The 25,587-nt window shown below is 36.0% G+C and overlaps 2 protein-coding genes across 2 annotated transcripts; both read right to left on the reverse strand.

Annotated features, from left to right (window-relative positions):
- Positions 1 to 2,382: 2,382 nt before the first annotated feature.
- On the reverse strand, positions 2,383 to 11,238 carry LOC140339302 (gastricsin-like). The gene is made up of 9 exons (XM_072423920.1): positions 11,150 to 11,238; positions 10,177 to 10,318; positions 8,998 to 9,115; positions 7,543 to 7,673; positions 5,694 to 5,893; positions 4,497 to 4,604; positions 4,176 to 4,323; positions 3,860 to 3,958; positions 2,383 to 2,680 (listed from the first exon to the last, which is right to left on the reverse strand). Exons 1-9 carry the CDS (start codon positions 11,203 to 11,205, stop codon positions 2,528 to 2,530), a joined length of 1,155 nt encoding a protein of 384 aa, XP_072280021.1. The 5' UTR covers positions 11,206 to 11,238; the 3' UTR covers positions 2,383 to 2,527.
- Positions 11,239 to 18,998: 7,760 nt separating this feature from the next.
- LOC140339295 (gastricsin-like) lies at positions 18,999 to 25,327 on the reverse strand. The gene is made up of 9 exons (XM_072423907.1): positions 25,232 to 25,327; positions 23,634 to 23,769; positions 22,366 to 22,483; positions 21,050 to 21,168; positions 20,745 to 20,944; positions 20,539 to 20,661; positions 19,962 to 20,109; positions 19,502 to 19,600; positions 18,999 to 19,404 (listed from the first exon to the last, which is right to left on the reverse strand). Exons 1-9 carry the CDS (start codon positions 25,285 to 25,287, stop codon positions 19,249 to 19,251), a joined length of 1,155 nt encoding a protein of 384 aa, XP_072280008.1. The 5' UTR covers positions 25,288 to 25,327; the 3' UTR covers positions 18,999 to 19,248.
- Positions 25,328 to 25,587: the final 260 nt, after the last annotated feature.

The raw sequence follows: 25,587 nt of genomic DNA on the forward strand, positions 1-25,587 counted from the left end.
TAGTTCCTAACTCCCCCTGTGAGATCTGGCCGGGAACCTTCGGCTCTGGAGCTGCGGGTTGCTGGCCGGCATTGGGCCAGATCGGCCAGGGGGCCTTAGGCCACAACGAACTACCGGCTAGGCCGTATCTGGCCTAAAGGCCGGAGTTTTCCAACCCCTGACCTAGGGGGATGCCTAATCAGTAGTTATCAAAGAACCTCAACCAAGGAACAATAAACAAACAGATAGTAAATCAGATGCTAGTAAACAAGGTTTAGTTACCTTAACAAAACTGGTTACCAGTAGGGCCTTCAAAGAGTAATAAATCTATCAAGCCTGAGTCAGCAGAAGATGGATGCATAACTGGACAGGTGGGTTGGGGCTGGACCTTTTGTTGACCCCTTAGCTTAGATGACCAGACATTTCATCTCCAGCTTGCCATATCAATGTAAGCTAGGAGGTCCATTTAATTCCTGAAGTTACATTACCAAACCTAATCTGGGATGGGGGGGGCGTCAACCAATAGTCATCTTACAGATCACACCCAGTAACCAATCCAAGAGCCCCAATGATACCTAATGGAAATTAACTGTAAAAGACTGGGAGCTGGGAGAATGGTAGCCAGCCAGATCCATCCAGAAGCCAGCAGCAGAAGGAAGCCTGTGAGCATAAATCACACAAAGAATCAATATAAAGAAATTAGCAGGACATTGTTCTTAGGAAATCAGGCTCCTGGGGTACCCATTTACATAAAAACAGGTAGGTATAATGCACCACCGAAGGTTTGAAATACTTGGGCATACTCTTGGCTAGAGACTTCTCATGCATATTTCCCTTGAATTTCACACTCCATCATGGATCACCCACCATAGGCCCCACCTGGAAAGTCAGCCAAAAAATGTTCGCTCACCCAAATATCTCCCCCTCCCCGTCACCGTTGTACCCAATAATGGACAACCCAGCCTTTACACTAGGCAGGAAGGACTTACACATCTTAATCTGTCAGGCATATGCAGGGCATTTCATCATTTCTTCATTGTAATACCTGGATACAGATTTAAGAGTTGACATCTCTGGGTTTCCCAAAACCACTGGGTCTCTGGAGAGTGAGACAGTTAGCACATTTTTCACACTCTCTACCCCCAAATATTGGTTTTGGCCATCCACTTACTCCCTACAAATCCATATATTTAGGACTGTGCTCAGATAGACATCCACTGTCAGCGATGTTTTCTTTTCTCACTGACCCACCTGATCCACCTGGAGAATTTTCACTTCCCTTTCTTGCCAGTTGTGAAAAGGAGCTGAGCATTAAGCTGGAACATCATCAAAAACAGAGGACCATCTGTTTATGCCAGCACTCCTCCATCACCAGCAGATATCAAGAGTTGAATTATAAAATACTGTCACACTGGAGGTGTGGTGAGGAGGAGGCCTACATGTCCATGGCCCTTTTAGTTCAGAGTGAGAGAAGTTGTCCAGAGATTTACAGACTATACAATCCCCGACAACGCTGCTTTCTTCTGTTACAACACAGCTCCTTGTCCTGAAATTCCACAAAACTTTATGTGGTGAAGTGATTAAACACCTCTTGAATGTGGCAAAAATGTGCATCCCATTGCAATGGAAATCCTCCACATGCCCTCTATCACCCAGTGGTTTTGCATTATTAATGGGATCATGCACATGGAGGATCTAACAGTGGGTCTTCATGACAAAAGCGAAAGGTTTGAAGCTAATTGGTCGTATTGGAAATTATTTGTTGATTCAAATGATTATGAGAAATATCTGAGTAACTGAGATACATATTTAAAATGTAGTCAATATTGCCTACTTTTGCCTCGCTTTAAGACTTGGGCTGCCCCTGAGACCAAATCTAGAATTGTATCATGCCAAATGATGAGTAAATTGCTATTTGTTGCCTTAATGTTGTTTTCTATGTCTGTATGTTTGTATGTATTTTTGAACCTTGCTAAAATTAAAATATGTAAAAAAAAAAAAAAAAACATTGCTCTTTTTTACATTTTGTCTCTCTTACTGTGTTTTACTGTGATTGCAAACGATGCTCAGTAAATGCAGTGCTGCACTTTTTAGTCAGTACCTATATGCATGAAGAGAAATATATATTTACACAGCAGATTTGAAAAATTTACCAAAACGGGATGAACGGGAAACCTGTCGTTTTCTCATTTCCTGTCAATGATCACAGGAAACAAAAAAAAAATTGTATTTGGCTGAAGAGAATTTTTATTTGTTGTTACCATAAGCAAGAAGTTTAACTTTGTAAGAGTGCAGAATATTTGTTTTGTAATATCTTTATATGTGTGTTTTGGTTTACAACACAACTACTGTAAAATTTTTAATAAAGTCTTTGAAATACAAAAAAAAAACAAAAAACAAAAATGATTGTGTAGCATGTTTATTAAAGAAAATGCATACAGAGATCTAAAAGAAAACAGTGACTGAAAGCAGCATGATCTGGCAGATTGCCCCTGCAATATTCCAAGTGCTATGATGTCATTTGCTGTTTTACAACAGTTTAAACAACCTATGCCACTGTAGCAAAGCCAACGCGGTTGTTCCCAAAGTCAAAAACAGAATAATATTCTCTCAAGAAAACATCTCCCAGAATCCAGAGTGGGTCTCCATTCTGAGCTGGCAAGCTGATGCTAAGGAAGTTGGCAGAGCAATATCCATTTTCCTAGAAAGATTAACAAAAATATTAAGCTATTGTTATAAAACAAACTACATCATAGAGAAAAAAATAACAATTATTTTGGGTTTAAGTACATGGAGCACATATCCACAAACCTATATATTATATAGTGTGACATAAATTTCCAAGCTACTAGATATCTACTGGCACAGCAATCTAATGGTTTAGCAAGCTGTTATATCCCTTATGGCACTTGGTGTGTTGCCATAAGCAATATTGATATGATGCCAACTTTCCTGGGATTTTAACTAGTTCTATTGCTTAAAAAAGTAGTTCACGTGGTCATGTGTAATATTATAGCCATCTTTGCCTTTCGAAATGTATTTACCTACATTGCATTATCCTTTATGATTCTCACAAGAACCTCACCTAGTTTGTCTCCTAACTTGGTTTGACTTCCACACAACAAGCATTAAAAACTGAAGCTGATATTTTAAGCCCACCAAATTTCCTTTCTTGTGGACTATAACTACTTCTCACCTTTGCTGCTTTAGCACGCTTCTTGCAGCTATTTGCTTTCTGTCCTGTCTGTCATTTAGTCTCATATTCATGTGTGGGTGTTTCATACTATTGCATGCAATTGCATGCAGTTGCAATTGGTCCAGGAATGCCTTTGTGGTGATACAGTGGCTCTGATTTGTTAAAGCTCTGAAGACTGGAAAATACACTTTCATCAGTGAGCCTGGGTGATCCAGCATACCTGGAATGGATTTCATTTTCATTCATTCATTTCATTCAAGCAATTTGCTATATGTTAGCAAATGTTTCCAATCCTGGACCAAATCCATTCCAAGTTTGCTGGATCACCCAGGTTCACTGCTGAAAGTGTATCTTCTTGGAGAGCTTTAATAAATCAGGCTCAGTGTGTAAGAGACAGTGTCCTCGAGCTCAGCATAGGGGAGAGGGAAGTTTGTTGCAAATTTTAGGTTTGCCTAGAGTTCAATGGTAACTCTAGGCAAGCAGGAAGGATAGATCTTTTGTTTCCACTGTAAATATATTAGGGTTAGTAGTAACACTACTTAGAAGCAGAGGGAAGTTTGAGGGTACTTTTAAGGTGCTGACAAGTTCAGTTTTATTATGGGTTTTTGTTTTAACTAAGTGGCTGCTCATAAGTACTGTACTCCACTGCATACACAAATGTTACAGGCAAAGGATAATACATACCTGAATTATGTAAGCTGATGGAGACAATGGGAAGGAAACACCATTGATGGTAAAGCTAAGAGTGGGCATGCTCTGAAGGCTGTTGCAGTTCACGTAATACTAGAAAAAAAAACACAATGTAACATCAATTTAAAAAAATAAAAACATATATAATATATAATAATATCTGATTATTCACACTTGCAGTAATTAAAAAGAATATAAGCTACATTAGGACTATACACTAAATAAGATAAATGTTAAAAACATGATTTGATAGTTTTATATCCATTGTTAACTATAAGGAGGCTTATGAATACTGTAAAGGTGTTCTTACTCCTCCATTCTGAGTCTGTTGAATGCCAAGATATGGCAGCAGCTGTTGCATGTATGGCTCAGGAATATTCAGCTGAGTGGTTCCAGTATCTACGATGGCCTCACAGCCATTGCTACACCAGCCAGTAGCTTGGCCATTGATAGAGAACCTGCAAAAATAAACATATAAAAAGAATTCATAAAAATGAAAATGCACCATAAATACAAACAAAATTCATGCATTCAACAATGTTGCATTCAACATTTCTAGGCACTGTTAAATGACCATAGTTTGTAAACAGCAGAGGTCTCCCATAACCCAAGAAAAAAAAAGGAAACTTACTCCTGAAGGCCAACCTGCCAGTACAGCGCATTAGACAGTGGAGCCCAATTGATCTGGCCAGTGTAAAGGTTGGAATCCACGCCCCCAAAAATAACCTCGCCTGACTGGCTGCAAAAAAACATAGAACAATGTGGCACAGTATAATATAATTACAAACACAAGGTTATATTTACAATGCTAGCTTGTCAAAATAAGTATTCTCATATTTTTTAGTCCAATAAAGTTTAAAAAATGACAGTCATATTTCTAAAAATGGAGTGCCTGGGACTGATTTAAAGCTTTCAAAATTGAGCCTATTATTTTAGCCGGCTCTTTACAGCATTAATAACTTTAAATTTCTTTACCTGTTTAGCTCATACAGACCAAATCAATTTTTAAATATAATTTTTTTTTGGATTCTGAAAAAAATTTGTAAACACCAAATTGAAACATTCTCCTGGGGGAGAAACAAATAAAGAATAAATATGTATGATTTTGTAAAGGAATAGGACAAAAAAAATACTAAAGGCATTTTGTGTTCACCTAAAATATTTTATGTGTTATATAATAATTATACTAACATAAACAATTAAAACACAGGTCAAACACAATTTTATGGTTATTAAATTTAACACCTTGGAAAAAGTTCCTAAACCTAAACCCACAGAATTTCTGTGTGTACTGATCCCTACATCACATCATTAAGCTTGCACACGGCAAAATGGGAACAAATGCAGTATAAAAGTGATGCTGTTTTAATGATTCTGTCAAAATTAGCTATGACCTGAAAGCTGTGGATGTGCCTGCAATTTGGGACTCATATTTACATTTCTCTTTTTGCATAGGAGGTAATTAGGGCAGTTTCAAGGCTATAGGTATTACAAGTGCAAAATCAATTGCACCACTAATGCCTTTAACCTAATCTGGCCTCCAATTAAGCTATTAACATTTTTGTTTCCCTTTTGGCAGATTTGGTACCTTATTATTTTTTTACCTTATTAGTTTTATAAGTGTTTTAAAAAAAACTAAATAGATATGCTTTGTTGCTGAAAAATCTCCACTCCTCTGCCTTCACTGCAGCACTTCAAATATGTTGAGAAGAAAATAACTGAATCACTCATGTAAGCTTTTCCAACTGCCACTTAGGACTTAAAAGCACCAAGAACACATCTAAACAAAGTATTGTTAAATATTCCAAGACATATAGGTACATCATACCTGCCAAGGTAGACACTGAAAATTGGCTGATTCAGAAGATTTTCCTGCAGAATTCCTTGCATCACAGTGGTGGCACCACCCACAGAAAGGCCAGGATAAGCCAAACCCAATATACCATCAAATGGTGAATAGTAGAAATTACCACTGGGTTCTGTGATGGTTAGTCCAAATTCTTGATTTGTAATAGTAAGTCCTTGAATCTAGGAAAATACAATGTTCAAAAGTAAATTGTAACACACATTTATACTTGCATATTACTACAGTGAAACTCAGAATGGAACCTACATTGAACTAACAGACAATTCCATTAGTGAAATTGTCAGGAAATGCATGGTTGAAGGATGGATTTCTCTCTGCAAGTAGCATGCCTACTGTATTAAGTGCACTCCAATGGTACAACCAGCAGGAAAGTGTTTTGGAAATGATTAATGTTCCTATTAAGTGATTGATGTCGCTCCACAGAGGCAGTGATGCTGGTACAAAGGATGGAAGGGCTACCTGTTGCTTGCAGGTAAGCGGTGTCATTGAGACCCATGAAGTTTCAGTGTGCCTGTCCATTTACCTGCTTACAACCAATGTAGGAAATATTCTTTAAAAATGTTGGTTAGTGTGGGAAAGAATGCCCTTTACACTGATACACGCATCATTCCTCCCACTGGCCAACAATGAACAACCTAATTGTATTGTCACTGTGGTCACTGTTGCTGTAATTATGTACTTTCTGTCCCTATTGCCCATTTTTTGTCAAAATGTTATTAAAATTGCCAAATTATTGGCTGCAAATTGTAAGAATTGCCTATTTGTAGCCTAAATATGGTTTATGATTGCCCATTTGTACTATGTATTTTTAGGATTGCTATTTTTTGCCTACATATTGCCAAGTGACCACTGTTTAGAGGAGCGTACTACTTTAATAAATCCCCTCTGTCACTGACAAACTGAGCTGCAATTATCACCTACATTAAACCCCTGGAATATTATTCTTTTACGCCAATGATCATATATACTTTTTTTTTTTACACTGCTCAGGCTATAAGTAACATTTTTTTTAATTCAATTATCATAACTGAAATTTATTTTGCCATACAGAGAATGGACCAAGCTTACAGTCAATGTAAGTGTAACTGTTTAGAACAGTATTTACCAGAAGGAAGGTTGCTTTGATTTCAGAAAAACGGACAGACACGAGGTTGCCTGCACACTGCAAAGCACAACATGTCCGCAGAGCGACAAATGAGAACCATGTATAGCAATAAAAATAAACAGGACGATTGTGCTAAGCTGTGAACGCTGTAAAGAATACCATCTCAGTTTTTCCTGCACTGAGACCCTGCTTCTGATTGGTCACTGGGACTAGGAAGGAGGGTTAAACAGTAAAAAGTACTGAGGGAAATAACAAGGAAGGGGGGGTGGGTATTTGAGAATACTTTTAGGATGCTGACTAACATTCACCCAGATAATCAAGAAGTAGATTGCATTAGGAAGATATAAAAGTGACCAACAAATCCCAATTTACCTTTTTCACAGTTTTACTATATTTTGAGTGGGAGATACTTCACTTCTGTCCCTAGCCATATCCAAACATATATGACTGACAGACAAAACTCATCTAGACTTGTGTATAGCCAAAGAGAATATGGAGGAAACCCTACTCATAAAAGATGAAATTGTATTTACTCTTGATACACTAATAGTTTGTTAGGTTATTGTTGTTGAACTCTTTCTGTCATTTTACTATTTGCCATGACCTTCTCCCGATAGATGGATAGATAGATAGATAGATAGATAGATAGATAGATAGATAGATAGATAGATAGATAGATTTACATATAAAATAAACACTACTTACATAAACTGTATCATAACCAAACACTCCAGTAACACTGCTGGCAACATTGCCACCACCATAACCCATGGTGAACCTCTGGTTATTGGAAGTGTAGGTAGAAGACTGGCTTGGGTTAAATGTGTGGTGGTTTGCTGAAAGAGATATATCATTGTCACAAACATCTTCAAGTCAATAATTTACTTAGAATACTTCTTAGGCAACCCATGCTTTTTTCATTGTCAAAGCAGCATCGTACACCACTGGCTCCAAGATAGATAATTGAAAACCAGTAACATCCCCCTACTCTATCTATAAATGTATGTGAATGGCATATGAGAGGAAAGGTACAAACCTTGTCGTTAGGGATTATATGTCCATTCCAGAATCTATTTTGTCATCTCAGACTTTCTGATAAACAACAATATATAATGGGAATAAAGTGTTGTGATGTCTTGAAACTATAGAAAACTAAATTATAAAAACTATAGAAAACTAAGTGTGGGGTAGAGAAAAAGGAAGAGGTTTGAGGCTCTTAATTTAGTGCAAAAAATGTAATTATGTATTAGTACATTCTTGATCCATACGTAATTATACATATACTTTAAAATCAATATATTGTATCCTATTCCTTGTTACACATAAGGTTTGGATACTTTTCCTAGACAATTGATTCCCTGACGTCATACAGTATTGGACCGGACAGTCTAAAAGCAACAACTAACCTCTAAGACTATTCAGTCTAAAAGCAACAACTGACCCCTGAGGAAGCCATTATTGGTGAACCGCTTTGGTAATTCACAACCGTAACAGGTCCAACTTTATGTATATATTTAATACTGTATGTCATCAGGGAATCAATTGTCTAGAAAAAGTATCCAAACCTTGTGATATGTAACAAGTATAGTATACAATATATTGAATTTAAAGTATATGAATAATCATGTATGAATCAAGAGTACTAATACATAATTACATTTTTTGAACTAAATTAAGAGCCTCAAACCTCTTACTTTTTCTCTATCCCACATTTATTTATGAATATACTGTAGGTGGCTCAACATAACATTTTAAGGTAAAAGGAATGAACCAACATCCACAATCACTAAATATAGAAAACTAAGCCTTGAAATTCTGAAGTTAAACTGAATTTCAAATCAAAGATAAACAATGGTCAGATGAAAAAGCAAATATGAATGCCTATGTCCCAAAGAAAACAAGGAGACAAGTACATGTTCTTCAAAAGAGTGAAGAGAGAAATGCAAAGACAAGAGTACTGGCGTAATTCAACAGACAGATGAAAAAAACACCTCTAGCCCCTGATGATTAGATCTTGCAAGGCATTTTTTTATTATTATTTACCAAGCTACAGTGTATGTATAGATATATTTACACACACAAAAGTGTATCCAGTAGTTTTCATGGAGTTGTACATTAGGAATTTTAAAATATGAATAAACACAGCATTTGAATACTCACTGCAGGCTGTACTTTGGCAGTAGGTTGATGGAACCCAGAGGTTGGAGGATCCAGTGTCAAAAAGAACCAGAAAACTTTGAGGAGGTGTTCCAATACTTATTGGACCATAGTAATAAGTCTGCAAAAAGGAAAAAACATGGAATACAAATTCAGTTACCTAAATGCACGTAATTATGACAAAATTGTTAATGTATACATAATCTGGTGCATTGCTTAGTTTCTACTGCAAACATTAAAAATTACTGCAAATCAGCATACAGGTAAACTGAAGAAGCCTTTGGAACCTTCCTTAGGCATTGTAGAATTTTATATTGTTTTGAAACTTACATACTTTCTGATGTGATGTGTACGCTGCCTCTTTTATTGCTGAAGTTTTTTTTAACTCATTAATGTTTAGAACTAAAAATGGAAAGAACAATGGGCCTGATTAATTAAAGATCTCTAAGGCTGAAGAGGATATATTTTCATCAGTGAACCTGGGCGATCCAGCAAACCTGGAATGGACTTCTTAAAAATCATTTGCTATTTGTCAATCCAGGACCAGATTTATTCCAGGTTTGCAGAATCACACAGGTTCACTGATGTAAATGTATCCTCTCCAGCCTTCGGGAGCTTTAATAAATCAGGCCTAATGGGTTTGATTTTTTTAAATCTCTCCAAGAAGAGAGAAGATAGACTATCAAGAGAGAACTTGGGTGATCCAACAATCCTGGAATGATTCTGGTTCAGGGTTAAAAACATAAACTAATTTGTAAAATATTTTTTAAAAATCCAGGTATCATCCAGGTTCTCTTTTGAGTGTCTATCTTTTACAGTCTTGGAGAGCTTTAATAAACCATGCCCAATGAGCCTGATTTAATAAAGCTCTCCAAGGCTCGGGAAGGAACACTTATATTAATGAGCATGGGTTTTCTAGCAAACCTGGGATGGATTTCCTAAAAGTCCTTTGCTATTTGTTAGCAAATGTTTTCTTATCTGGACCATATATATTCCAATTTTTCTGGAACACCCAGTTCCACTGATGAAAGTGTAAATTCCCCAGCATTGGAGAGCTTTAATAAATCAGGCTCAATGTGTAAATTGTGTGTCTTGTTGCAGCTGCAAAATTACAATCCTGACCGTTTGATTGTAGAATATGTCCTACAATGAATATCAGATCTAAATTTTCTGTAAACTTACATCAAAATACATCGACTCAGAAGCCACAGCATATCCCCTGTATCTGTCAGACAGATCAATTTTATGAGACTTCAAATACTTGTCCAGCACTCCAGCTTCCCTCATATTCTGTCGAATTGACTTCCCCTTACTTAGGGGAACTCTGTAAATTGAGACAAAATTATTTAAATAAAACAATTCAAATGAATTTTGGGATACTTTTTTGAATATTATTTTTTAAATAAATTGGACATTGATCCAATCTGATACATGTTTACTTTCTCAACAAGCAGAGTACATTTTTCAGTAGATCGTTTTATAAAAAAAAGTTTGTGGGTTTTCCCCAGATAATGTTTCACCTAGAAATTACACAAAATCATGAAGAACAGGAACATAACAAAATAAACCAGAAAAAAAGCTCATGAGTATATCAACATTTATGTTTCAAAGCAGACATGCAAGTTTAGTAATCCAATCATGATGTATCTCTAATGTTAATCTTTTTCTCTAGTTTGATTTATTGCTATAAATATATTTACATTTTAATAGCAACTTTTTATTTTTGCTACCTACCCCTGAATAACTCTGCAGCCCTTTTTAGCAACTGCCATATCTCGCTTCTCCCACTTCTGAAGTGGCACATGTATTCAAAACTATCAGGCTTTTCATAAATTCAATGCTGATGACAGCCAAATAAATGTCTCCACTCCTGACCTCTCTTTACTATTATCTTGTGTCTCTTACTGTTTGTCTTTTGTTGGTTCAGTACAAGATTCTCCCTTGTGGTCTGTGTCCTGTGGTCTACCAACTAACAAATTGCGTCCTACTAAACTCTGCCCCTTACCTAAATCACAAATATATGACAAAAGTAACAAGTAAAAGCCATATCTGTATGTTTTCAAGTGGGTCAAGAGCAATATGATTTTCCTTTTGTGTGAAAAATTCATGTTAAATTGTTTTGCTATGTGTCATAAAATTAAGCATTGGCACTTACCTGACAAGCCCATGGGAGAACTGTAGACATGCTAGCACAAAGATGAAAATCTTCATAATTGCAATTTACCCAACCTTTTACCAAAGAAGCCTGGTTGATATTTGTAAAATTGGTTTCTTATTTATAGTAAAAGGAGGTGAATATTATCAGTTAATATCAACCAAAACAAATTTGTACTTTTTTTACTTTTATGACTAGTGTTTATTTGGTCAACCTTACAGTCAAACACCAAAAGGCAGTATTTCCATAGATAAGTGATGGTTATCAGCAATTTTCCAGCAAGAGTTTAATTAACCTTCAACTCTGTATACTCAACATCTGTGGGTAAATTCATTTTATAAACATCCTAATGACACATGTTGATAACTCTAGAGAACATTAAGTTACCAACACTGATTTGCAGCAGACAAGTTTCCACTATAATTTACCATGGTATAGCACAGAACAACTGTTCTACCTACATTTTATGTTTGAAGTGGATGAAGGTACCAAAATTTTAGTTCCAACAGGTAGTATTAGTAAAGCTGAAGGTAATAAAGAAATATGAATGTAAATTCTGTATCTTTAAAAAAATAAAATTTAGGCATAGGTAAAAAAATGTATGTGATATCTGCAAAAATGTAAAAAGTAATATTCAAAATGTTACCCTTTTTTGTAATTTTTTTTCATAATAATTTTCTTTACTATAGATTTATATAGAAATTTCTGACTAGCTATACTACCGGTATGTGATACAATAGAACTGAAAATCACTTTTAGAATTCCAAAATACTCCATTTACAGAAGCGTTTTTATTTTATGGAAGAATAGTATTATAAAAACTTAGTAATATATAACATATTTTAACAATTTCATCATTGTTAAGTTTTTATCTATATTGAGTAATCAGGTAAACAGATGTGATATAGATGTAGATTGATTTTTTCATGACATAGTACTTGGGTATACTACAAGAGAAGATTAAATAACAGGTGTTTAGCAAGCCCCATTTGCCCTCTCTATTAAATACCTCTTTTGCATTTCAGTTGAGGTGCACAAGTCCTATGTACAAGAACTTATGAATGCTCTTAGATTCAAACTGTGGTAGGTACTAGCATATAGCTAGTGAAGCTAAGTTTTAAATGCATGACAAAAATGTGCTTTTAGAAAGCACATGTCATAAAAAATTATGCATTATATACATATTACTAATTTGGTATGTTGGATACAAAAGAAAGCAAATATTTAGCCTTAACAATGAAATGTTGCAAGGTTACACTGCTATTTTTGCTTATTTCTCAAGCTTCTATATTCTTCCACAAACTTTTTCCATAAAACGGGTAAATGCAAGGTGCAGTTTGTTTCATTGGTAAGAAAAATAAAGGACAAAAAACATTATTATAGCTTACTGTATTTAGACCATGGGACATTGATTTTAGTAGTGTGCTTTATCATGAATACATGCAAATCATAGATATCAACCAGCATCGTAGTGAATGAATAGAATTTCTACTTGAAACTAGGGATAGGCGAGAATGCCTCTGGCATTCTCGCGAAAATTTCCTCGAACTTCCGCAAAATTTGTGCAAACTGATTTTGCAAAACCATCAGAAGAGGAAATTAAAACAGGAGGATTCCCAGAGCTGCTTTCAGCCCTTAAAATCCTCCTGTTGGTGCGATCCCTGGGCACTAGAGGTTAATTAACCTCTAGTGCCCTGGGGATTGCACACTCTTCTCAATGAATGCAGTCGCAGCTGCAATCATTGAGAAGATGCCCAGCAAAGGAAAACCTCCTGACATTGTAATATAAGTATCTTTTACAAATAATACATTTGTTACAGATACTAATTTATCATTTGTAAGAGATACTTATAATACAATTTTTGGAGGTTCTCCTGTGCTGTTTGGCAAGAGTGCAACCTCTCAGCGAATCAGAAGGCTGTTCTCGCTTACATTTTCGGTAAGGTCCGATTCGTCGCTAGATCGAACCTAATATTCTCGCTCGCTCATCCTTACTTGAAATAAATTTGTATATTCCCATATATTATGATGTTTACATTATGCAAAATTCACTATACATCACTCTACAAAAGATTGTATGTTGACTTTACATCTTTTAGTGGGCCAGATCAAACTTTTTGAAAGAAAGGATGGCAAAGCACACTTTATAGGGTGTAAAATTAAAATTTTTCAAATCTAAAGTCCAAATGACTTATTATAAATAATCTGCCAAGCTTTTTACTGATATTTTTACCTTGGGTTGTCTTTTTAAAACTGCAGAATAATCATTTCATCATCATCATCTGTTACTTTCATCACCTAATATGAGGGGGTGCTGAGAAGTTCCTGGCTTTGTCCAGAAAAAAGAGAGCCAGAGGCATGAAATACCACAACTATTCAACATATTTCCCCCTGAGACTGATGCACTTGGTACAGCGTAGTTGCAGCTTTTCTGAACCGTTCAAATAAAAGTCCTTTGGTTGGGCCGCAAACCAGCTCTTTGACATCAGAAATGTCCTCAAAACGTTGCCCCTTTAGGTGTTTCTTTTAATTCACAAACAGATAATAGTCCGAAGGGACCAGGTCAGGTGAGTAGGGGGGATGGTGGAACAATTGGAATCCCAGGGTGTTTAATTTAGCAGCCACAACGTTGGACGTGTGCCCAGGTGTATTGTCCTGCAAAAAAAGGATCCCTTTGGTCAACTTTCTACAGCATTTTGTCTTAATTGCCTTCTTCAGCTGGTCCAGGAGGTTAGCATAATACTGTCCGGTGATACTAAAGCCCTGAGGTAGGTAGTCCACCAACAGAATACTGTCTTTGCACCAGAAAACGGACCCTATGACTTTTTTGGCCAATTTCTGAGTTCGGAACTTCTTCGGCCGCTGTGGCGTCATTTCTTTGACTGTTCCTTGGTTTCAGGATCATAGATGTGGAGCCAGGTTTCATCCTTAGTCACTAACCTAGCCAAAAAGTCCTGTGCAGCTTCAAAATGGGCCAAAATGCCTTTGGATGCCTCAACTCGTTCCTTCTTCTGATCACTGTTCAAACATTTCGTCACCCACTTCGCTGAAAGCTTGCGCATGTCTAGGATAGTGGCCATAACAAACTCAACACGCTCCCGTGAGATGTCAAGTATCTTTTTTGCATATATTCGCGGGTCCTCAATAATCAGCTTATGGACAGCATTGCAGGTTGCCAGGTTGGGGGGCGCCCACTGCGGGGCTCATCCTCAACGGTGAAATGCTCAGTCCGAAAATGAAATATCCAGGTTTTGACCGTGCCGTAGGAAGGACACTTCTCCCCCAGTGTTTGTGACATCTCAGTGTGAATGTCCTTTGCTGACATTCCCGTTAGAAACAAAAACTTCATGACATCCCATAACTCCAAGGACCTGAAACTTGCTTGTGCCTCTGCCATCACAGCTTCTCACTAAAAGAAAAAACAGTTTTAAGAATTGCAAAGACCTGATGTTTGCACAGTTACATACTGGAAGGGGGCAAAGTCAGGAACTTCTCAGCATCCCCTCGTTCTAAAGTGTTAGTAAAAACAACAAATAGCAACCAAATATTAAAGAAGTTGCCAATCAAAGTTAGAAATTAAAAAAAGTCATATAATTTTATAAAATGGAAAAATTAGGGCCACGCAGCCCAACAGTGTTTATAACGTATGAGCAAACAACTCCAAAGGGCTTTTAAATCAGATTTGACTGATATTTTTCAGCTTTTAACTGGTCTGACTTTTGTCGCTAAACAAATAATGTCAGGAGTATGGCGAGACTTCTACAAAGAACCAAAGGTAGGGAAACGAAAGGTAGTAAACGTATCAAATAAAGTAATTGATATATTTAAATCAAAGAGAAGAAAACAAAACAAACAAAGAGAAGAAAACAAAACAAGAAGTGCACATCTATTTAACTGTCCACGACTCAATATTGCTACGGTATAGGGTGTATTTGTCAGTGATTTGACAAAATTGTAGGCTTATAATTCTTAGGCATAACTCACAAAAAATATCTCCAATATTTAATAAATGTAATAATAAACTTTAAATAAAAAAACACAAAAATCTGAAGAAAAAAATACAGTAACTTGTATTATAACTGTACATTAGCATAATTTATATATATAATATAATTATATATGACATGGTATTTGTGTTATATGTTATACTGCAATGACATGCAGCCTGCAATGAATGTATACCCAGATCTGCACAATCCACACAATTTTTATTTAACTATTAACAGACGAATCTTGGACTTAATAAGCACAGCGACATGGTTAAAAATGTAGTGGCTAACACATTTTAAAAGCGCAGAAGCTCGTCAGGCGTATATACGCCCAGTGGGGCACAACGTATTACCGAGACTCGAAGGCGAGTGCTGTTCGCTCACCTGCCGGCCTACAGCATTGATAAATGAGCGGTGGGGTTGGGAATTCGCCAGTTAAGGTGATTCATTTTCAGCTGTGCGATTGAGGTGAATCTGTTAAGTGCTGTGAATGGTGATGTCATAGTAATCAATTAAGGCACACCTGGTCCCTGTTCTGTGTGAACCTAAAACCAATAAAGGTCAATTTGAATCTTGAGTTCTTTATCTTTTCTGGTAGGTGGTACATCTTTATGTTACATTATAATAAATCAGAAAATTGGTTCATTTATAGTTAGATTGGCTGCAATTGTTGTTAATACGTTTTTTTTGGACTGGTTGCAACACTGCAAACTAATTCATCTCAAGCTTTATATATACTAATTAGCACCTTATAATATGTCATCCCATCACACAATAGTATGAATGTTAAAAAAATGTTCCCAAGCATTTTGGATCTGATTCAAATTTCATTATAGTTTGAATTTAGAGAAATCAAATATTTAAAAAAAAAGATTGTTGGCAAAGATGTTATACTACATGTATCAAGGCACATTTAGTGATTTCACTTGTGTGTGTATGTCAAAATAGACTTAAATGTATATAAATACATATGCATATTTTCAATTTTACTATTTTAATTGAACTGGTTTGGGGGGAGGGGTAATATTAAAGTAAGTTTGCTTGTAGGGTACGCATTGATGTGACTTTTTGTAATCTTTTAAACCTGTTTTCTTACAATGTATATGTAATCATTGTTATTAAAGGTTTTGTCATTTTATTCATGAATAATTAGTACAAATACATGGATGGTTTCCACTCCAAACTGGTCCTTTTGCCCCCTCGTTGCCTTTGTCCCATTCTCAAAGTCATAGGCCCTAATTCATCAACCAAAATCGGACGCTCGCTCGCGCATTCATATTCGTGATCCGAAATCGGAAGCCGTTGCACAATTCAGCAACTGAATGAGCTCGCGGCCGGAGCCGCGCATCTCCGGAAGCTTTACACTGGCGAGCTTGCATTAAAAGTCACTGTTCCCCTAAAAAATCATTCTTTCTAATGGCACACATATTACCCTTAAGTGAGCTTAACAGATCCTCCTTAATCGCGCAGCTGAAATCTAATCGCCTTAATTGGCAGATTCGCGACCCCTATTGCTCATTATTATCAAGGCAGGAATCCGGCTGGCAGTGAGGAGGCGAGTGTACGAGCGCACTCCACTCCGGACCGCGAGAAACCGGCTCGCTGGAAGCACGAAAGTACACCCGACCAGCGAGCGCGGATTTCATTGAGGAATCAGGGCCATAATGTCACATACTGGTATTTAAATTTATTATGTAAGTATTCGTTTTTTGAATAAATTGTCATTTTTTTTTTTTGTCTGACTTTTGCTGAATAAGCTGTGTTTTTTCTTTAACATACTTCACTCATGTTGATTTGCTGCCACTGTTCTTCTACACAACTCCTCTGTTCATTTGTAGTATTGCTGCCTGATCTTAGCCCTTCTGTATACAAGCACATTTCCATTTCCTGTCCAAACAGGTTGTCAATTAGCTGGTCAAGCACTCTTAACATTGACTTGTCAATTGCAAGATGGACATTGAAACATTCAAAGTTTAATAAACAAAAGGAGCTATTGTGCTAAATGGTATATGTCTTTTCATATTTGTATACTGTATATATAAATATATATATATATTTATATAGTCCGCTGGCAAAAGAGAGGTCTCGCCTGCCATCAGCTTTAGTTGGAAGTGTTGGAACTGGTGCTTTCAAAATACTTGTGTGACTTGCATCATTCAAGATGTTATAGTGGGGTGGGCTAACCAGCTTTTTGTTAGTGGGAAACACAGCAGATCCTTCTTAAAACAGAAAGTCTTGGTACATCCCATCTCCATCACATAAGAAAAATGCCTTTTTTGACTAGTGACCAGAGCCATGAAAATCATTTTCTTACCCCTGATGTTTTATTTTATTTATTTACAATTTATTTATTGTTAGAGAGTATGGAACATAACACACTGGAAAATCCAGGTGGACAGGAATACCAAAAAGTACTCTAGATGGATAGTAACAGAGTCAGAAAATTTAGCAGATATATCTTTAGTAGTAGCCAAAATATTTAAGAAAGTCAGGGCTGACTAATTCCATAAAACTTCAGATTCAAGTATTACTTTTGGTGGTGGGGCAAGGGGGTTCTACCACTTGCACAGAAGTGGTGTGAGCCCAAAAGGTTGCAGTCCTTGGGCGCACCAGGGTGGGCAGGATGATGCATGGTACCAAATCACTAAGTGGGCGAATTGTCAAGAAAGGCCAGGGTTGAGGCAGGCAGCAACCAAGAAAGGTCAGGAACAAGCCAGAGGTCAAGAACCAGAGATCCAGGAAATAGACACTGGTGACACAAGGCCACCATAGACACAGAGGAACACACGAGACACAGGAAGTGAAAGGAGGCACAGGTGACACGGGAGACACAGGGATCACCACAGACACAGAGGAACACTGGAACAGCACAAGGGTACAGGCAGGGAAATACCAGACTGTGCAACAAAAGGGTAATACAGGAGCTGGACAGGGAAAGCACTGAATTAATCAATAGGTGCAGAGGAAATGCTCAGCAGAGCTACGGGGCTTGACACTCAGTGTCTGAGCTAGCTAAATCGTCAGGGGTGATTAAGAGGCTTCTCCTGATTGGCCTTCAGGCTGGGCAAAACTTTAAAGAGCAGACATGCTCAGGGTCAGAACTGCCTGCATACGCATGAGAGACGCCTGCACTTTAGGAAGGAAGAAGTAAGTCTGACAGGTGGATTCATTTTTAAGACCTTAGTCACAGATTAAATGTGTGTTCTTTAAAATATTGCCTCTTAAAGATTTAGGGCTACAATGTATTGTAGTTTTCCCTGTTGTCCTGATGAACCATATTTTAAATCTATTATTAATGTTTATTGAGCTGCATGGTGGTTCAATTGCTAGCATTCATGCCTTTCAGTACTGGGGTCTCAGACTGGAATGTAAGTCAGGACAGTGTTACGGTGCGCGTAAAGTTTGTAAAGTGCGTGTAATATGTTGGAGTTATATGAATTCATGATAAAATTTGGCTTGCTGTACATTTAGGAAAATATTGTTATATTAGTAACATAAGCAGTTTTTATATGTTTATCTGTAAAATGTTTATGTTTTTATTTTCCATGATCTGGCTGAGTGTCAAAAGGCATAAGGCATAACCCAGGCAAAAACCATAGGGTGAGCCAAAATTAATCCAACCTTAAGCTAAGCTTGAAACTTAGGTGGTCTTTGTAATCTTCAATTTATCTGTTAATATTTCAGCATTTGTTTTACAGCATTTTTCCAGTATTTTTATGCTTTATGGAGGTCAGTGATGTCTTAAAATACTTAACTTGGGAGAATCCTGTGATAACGAAAGTAAAACATTTTCAAAAATTCTTTAACAGAAAACCATATATCTTTTCTGGCCTTTAGAAACATAACTTTGCTAGGGAAAATATGCATATGGTGGTTTTATTGCAGTTGTAGATGTTATATACTCTAACTTATAACAAAATAACATCACACATTGTTACTAAATTCATTTTTTTAATTCATTTTATGATTGAGTGCAAAGCATCTAACTTTCAAGATTTCCTTTTTTTGGAACTTCTCACATAAAAATCCACAGGCCATGAGAAAGAGCTATTTGTACTGCAATGTACATGGAAGACATGTGGAATTATGTTAGGAAGGAAGGCAGTATGTCTATGCAGCAGTGGCAAAACCAACTTGATTGTTGCCCAGATCATAGACAGAATAGTATTGCCGAAGGAAGACATCACCAAGGATCCAGAGAGGCTGTCCATTCTGAGAGGGCAGGTAGGTAGGCATGATACCAATAGTGCAGTAGCCACTATTTTGCTAAAAGTAAAAAAAAATGTATATATATATTAAGCAATGTAATATATTAGAAATATTATAGCAATGAATGGTATGCAAATAGTAAAAGATTATGTACCTGAAGAACGTAGGCAGATGGTGGAAGAGGGAAAGAAACTCCACTGATGGTGAAACTGATGGTGGGAAGACTCTGGATGTTGCTACAGCTGACAACATACTGTGTTTAAAAAAAATCATAATACTTAATTTATCATTATAAGAAAAAAATGTATTACAGGAGTAATCCCTGGTTGTTGCTGTGCCAATACTCAAAGGAATATAGGTAATAACACACAAAGATGTGCCTGATTATTGGTCTTTATAAAAATGGGCTTGTACAACATGTATTGGTCTTGCAAAAATCTTGATGCATTTTACACTATACGCAATAAGCCATAGAAGTATTTGATTCAACAACAAAACATATACAGACTGCTAAAGAGTAGACACTTAAATTCAAAAATAGAAAAAGTAGCCTACAATAAAATGGAATGACATGTCAATTGAAATATTTATATTCAGGAGTTTTTTTTTTCTACCTGTCCATTCTGATCTTCTTGAGCGCCAATGTACTGCATGAGGGAGGAGAAGACTGATTGAGGAGCAGTCAGCAGAGAAGTACCAGTATCCACAATACCCTGGCATCCTTGGCTACACCATCCACTAGCTTGACCATTAATAGAGAATCTAAAATTATATATATGCACTATTAGGTAATCATCAATGACATTTTATAACTATAGTACTAAGCATAAAGGCAGAGCTTTCTATATCAAATTCTTTCTTTCCAAATTACATCAACACCTAAAAGATTTCAGAATAATTTAAAATGTTGTAAAACATTCTAGCATGTGGGAAATTTATCATTTACTACATGTCTTTATTGCTTCAAAATGTATGTCTGTTTTATTGGTAACTAGCAGAATAATATTTTTTGTAAAGTTAGGCATTATATTTATATATATGAAAAGAATGTCCCTCTCAAGTTAGTGTTTTTTAGATGGCTTTAGAATTTGAAAATGCAGGGAACTTATTAGGAATATACCAGCCTTTCCCTGATTTAAATATCTATGATCTGTTAACATATATGTTCATAAATAATAATAATAATAATACCCTTGGATTCCAATTTGCCAGTAGGTTTCAGAAGTCACAGGGGTCCAATAAATTTGTCCAGAGTAGTAGTTTTGGTCAACACCCCCGAAAGCAACTTCACCGCCACTCTGTGTGTTCTCTTGTCTGTAAAACCATATCCCAAATTATGCCAAATAATAAATATCTTCATTGCATAAAACAAAACAAAGTTTGCCATTAAAACGTACCCACTAAGGTAGAATCCAAACATAGGTTGGCTGATGAGATTCTGTTGAATCATGCCCTGCATTACAGTGGTAGCTCCACCCACAGCAATAGATGGGTAGGCCAGACCCAAAATGCCATCAAACTGAGCATAAACAAAGTTGGTTCCAGGCTCAGTCACACTCAAACCAAACTCTTGCTGGGAAATAGCTATGTTCTGGATCTGTAAAGTAATGTTAAGAATTACTTTACTTTTAAAAGTGTGTATATACCGTATATTGATATATATTGCTGTGTAGTGTCTATTTTATTTAAAATATACACATACCTGAACAGTGTCGTATCCAAGGATTCCAGTGAGACTACCAGTGCCATACTGCAGAGAGAATTGCTGCTGGTTTGAGGAATAGGTGGATGACTGGCTGGGGTTAAACAGAGGGTGATTGGCTAGAGAAAATAAATACAAATTAAATATGATGGCCATTTGCACATTAATTTAAGAATTAAAAGAAAAAGCACTAGAAAAAAATAGTTCAGTAATGTATTTAATCCACGCATGATTTTGCTACCAGTTTCTCTGTAAATATAGCACTGAAAGCATTGTCTGTTGATCATGTAAGACATCTCATCAGCTCAAAGTTTACTGTACTCTCTGCTTTTGCTGACTGATATTATTACCCAGCTATCCTTATGGACTACAGAACACCTCTCCCATAAAGAGGAGGATAGTGGGAGGTATTCTTTATGGATATAACCCGGGTTCTCCATAGACACACTGGACCTGATTTAATAAAGCTCTCCAAGGCTAGAGAGGATACGTTTTCACCAGTGAAGCTGGGTGATCCAGCAAACCTGGAATGGACTTCTTAAAGGTAATTAGCTATTTGCTAGTAAATGCTTTCAATCCTGAACCAGATTCATTCAAGGTTTGTTGGTTTATCTAAGTTCATTGATGAAAGTTTACCTTGTCCAGCCTTGGAGCGCTTTAATAAATCTGGCCCACTATGATCAGTATGTGTTGAAACCCTTGGGTATTATGTGTTACTGGCAGCATAGCCAGGTGAACATAAAGGAAAGATCTGATAAAATGAATGCAGTCACCTCACATAAAGACTGGTAGCTGCAAAAGATTACATTCTTGAGTTTACACACACATGAAGGCAGACACCACTATGTCCTTAAAATGTAATAAATTTCATTTTAAAAGAAGAAAAATTCCATGTTTGCAGTAAGTGAATTTGTTCTGCCATTCTAGATGCCTTTTCTCTGATATCTTCTCACCGCATATTTGGATTTAGGAGCGGCAGCAGTAATATCAGCTTCAATAGGGGTAATGGCAAGTCCAAGTTTTTGACAAATTTCAATGCCTGAACTATGTAGTCTCCATATTAAAAGTTCTGTTCATCCCATCTGATATTTACAATTGGCCCTGCCTGTTTACCACAGAAAAAAAAGTATAAAGTTGTTATTATGCACTTTAACTTTAGTGTTTAGACTACTTTACTTTGAACCACAAAAATACATTCTAGTAATTTGTTTTGTGACTAATTCACCTAGACCTAGACATTAATAAATCAGGGCCACAGTCTCAATACACCAATTAATACTGTAAAATAAAAACAGTTGATTATGTAATTTACTTACTGCAGGCCTGGCTTTGACAGTATGTTGAGGCTACCCACAGGTTGGAAGATCCAGTATCAAACAGAACTAGGAAGTTCTGAGGAGGAGTTCCAATACTAATCTCGCCATAATAAGACATCTAAAGAAAAAGAAAACATTAGCCCATGCACAGAATTATTGTAAAGGGGCCACTAATTATTGTATGATTATGTAGGGGACTTAAAACAGAACCTCCATCACAACTTGTTTCTGCTGAAAAATGTAAGGGCTTAATTCTCAAACTGAAAGCTGCATGTGTCACTAATGGAGATTGGTTCCCACCAAAAAAATTCCTCACAGATCTGGTTTTATCAACAACTACTGTCTCTGGTTCTCCACTCACTCTCTGCCATAGTAAAAACTACCAATGCAAAAAAAAGTTGTATATAGGTGAATATCACTGAACATTTAAAAATATGTTAGGCACTGCCCTTGAATCTTTCATATATAGGAAGATCGAATCAACCACACACATTGTTTTGCAAGACTTTCAAATTTAAATAGCCTACAGTTATTTATATACTAATATGCTAGTCCCCAAAAATACAAAGTATATAGAAAAAAGAATGATTCCGTCAAGGGATTTTTAGGCATTGTATTAAATATTATCACATATCATTTTTAAAAACAAACATACTTTTATTTATAAAATGACCATGAGTACACTTAGTACAGCAAAATATTATAAACCTGAATGGGGAAGTTAACACAGTCCATATTTTTCATTGTAGTAATCTGCAGGGATAACTCCATTTGCAAGATTAGATAAAATAAATGGCAAATAAACCAACAGGGTACCACAGTAGGGTTACAAGAGATCTCAGTTCAGGTTTATATGTAAAATAAAACAAACACTTTAATTTTACAACATAAATAATTACAATGCCTAAATCTAATTAATCTATAGAAATGTCTTGGGTTATACAGGTGTGCCTAATTCATTTTAAAAGCAATACATACAACGACATTGGAAGCACACACTGGGCCTAATTTATTAAAGCTCTCTAGGACTGGAGAACATACAGTTTATCAGTAAGGCTGGGGGATCCAGCAAACCTGATAACATTTGCTAACAAATAGCAAATTACTATTTTAAAATCCATTCCAGGTTTGCTAGATCACCCAGGTTCACAATGAAAGTGTTTTTATCCAGTCTTGGAGAGCTTTAAAAAATGGGGTCCACTGTTTCAGACAATTGTTAATGCATGACGACAATCATATAGCGTTGACAAGTGACTATAGACACTTACATCCATGTAGTTTGCCAAAGGCTCATAAGCAGTGGCGAAGTTATTGAAATACTTTGTAGCTGGATCAACTACTGGGGCTTCGATACCATGTTCTCTCATCACCTCCCTCATGGATTTCAACTTCTTCAGGGGGACTCTGCAGGAAAATGATAAGAAGTCATAAAGGATACATTCTGAGAAATTAACAAAATTTAAAAAAAAAACATAGTGCTGGCTTCATTTATTAGAAAGTTTTGATTGGAGTAAAATGTATTATACAGTCTTTAGTTCATTTTACGGGACAATACACAATATGATATTAAAATCATCAAGTGTTCTATTGATTTTCTGCAGAAACAGCTTGACATGTTTCAAATCTTCATCAAAAAATTATAGGATTAGAAATATTTTTCAAGCAGTGTTGGTCACCAAAGCACTTAAGATGAATGGCAAATGTTTTTAGCCTTAAATATTGACTGCCTGTTTACCATTTTATAAAAAACACCACCTATGCAAAGTATATGTAGAACAAAAACCATAGCTTTTTCTCTTTCGATTTTCTTTACTTTCTGTATTTGAGGCAAATCAGAAAAAAATTGTTATTATTGTTACCACAACTATAACTTTGATACACAGCACTAGTCCCTCATAATGCACTATGCTGATCAGCTTTTCTGCTGCCTGACCTTGATGTAGCAACAGATTTTCTGATATGAAGGGGAATAACTAGAGCCTCTGTGCATCAAATTAGAAAAACAAATGTTATGTAATAATGAAGTCAGAGAGGCTTACAATTGGCCCTTGACTAGAACTCTACATTGTATGATTATTGCAAACAATGCCTAAATTAGGCTTCCTATTTGTAAATGTCTAGTTATATACAGTCATTTAAGCTAAAAACATTTAGATTTCCTAAACTCTGTAACCATTATTGTCAACCACTTCAGCTCTTTTAGCTGTTTAGTACAAATTTACACTTTTCATTTTACTTTTTGATCAACTGTTGTAAAACAACTATTGTTATTGTATGTACAAAATGGAAATGAAATTATGTGATTTGTCCTATTTCTCTTGACACTAAAATTGTTTTTTTTACTAATGTTTACATTATAGGTATTAATGAATTAACAATATGTATTTACACCACTTTACAGTGTGTACGGATGTCCAAAAGAGTTTTAATTAATAGCCACTAATAAATCCCTATAATTTGCAGAATTTGACTTCAACATAGCTGGAAACTTGAAGTCCAAATATGTGAACTGTCTTAGTTTCTAGTTAGTCAATTTAAACCAATCTAGCAGTTTAGAGCTAACGTCTGTATGTTGTTTGATAACCTACTGATAACTGGTAATACAATATAGTTTATTTGTAAATGTTTTTACCTACCTTTTATCCAAAACACATTTTTCTTATTAGTTTAAAAAAAATGTCTGAAATAGGAGTAAAAGTGGTTTCATGCATTTTCCAATTGAAATAAATGTGAAAAAATGTATACATTTTGGGTAGAAGTTGGGTGAGTTTTGGGTGAAAACATTTATAAATAAACTTTATAAATTTTTTATTTACAGCACATGTTGAGTCAGCAAATTACATTATTGTAATACTTGTTTACTTACCTAACAATCCCCTCTGAGAGTTGAAGACAGACAAGAGCAACAATTAGGAACTTCATCTTGAGTACTGGTTTCCACCTGTTCGTGGAGACTGTAGAGGTGTTTGTAGGTTCCCTGCTTTTATAACCAGAGAATGCATGTCTATCTTATCTACAGTAAGTGTTATCATAATGTCAATGTCATTTGGTACTTATTGTTGATTGACTATTTTTAAGATCTAATACTAGCAAATATTAACAAAGTATAAATCATCTTTACAAACCCAGTTACTGTTTGACTTAAAGAAAGCCTTTAGATAACCCTACGCCACCAATTAGGTCAGCAATGGCTGGCCTTGTATTTTTTCCATAAAAGATTTC

Source organism: Pyxicephalus adspersus, chromosome 1 (assembly GCF_032062135.1).
Source record: "Pyxicephalus adspersus chromosome 1, UCB_Pads_2.0, whole genome shotgun sequence".
NCBI lineage: Eukaryota > Metazoa > Chordata > Amphibia > Anura > Pyxicephalidae > Pyxicephalus > Pyxicephalus adspersus.

Bases quoted from the DNA above. Each gene is read 5' to 3' on its own strand.
- LOC140339302 (XM_072423920.1), bottom strand. From the start codon at position 11,205: ATGAAGATTTTCATCTTTGTGCTAGCATGTCTACAGTTCTCCCATGGG. The intron at 7,674-8,997 runs GTGAGTATTCAA...TATCTCTTTCAG, and splicing joins CTGCCAAAGTACAGCCTGCA to CAAACCACCACACATTTAAC. The intron at 2,681-3,859 runs GTATGTATTATC...TAATCTTTCTAG, and splicing joins CATCAGCTTACATAATTCAG to GAAAATGGATATTGCTCTGC.
- LOC140339295 (XM_072423907.1), bottom strand. From the start codon at position 25,287: ATGAAGTTCCTAATTGTTGCTCTTGTCTGTCTTCAACTCTCAGAGGGG. The intron at 22,484-23,633 runs GTAAGTGTCTAT...CTTTTTCTTTAG, and splicing joins CTTTGGCAAACTACATGGAT to ATGTCTTATTATGGCGAGAT. The intron at 20,110-20,538 runs GTATTATTATTA...ATATAATTTTAG, and splicing joins TGGCAAATTGGAATCCAAGG to ATTCTCTATTAATGGTCAAG.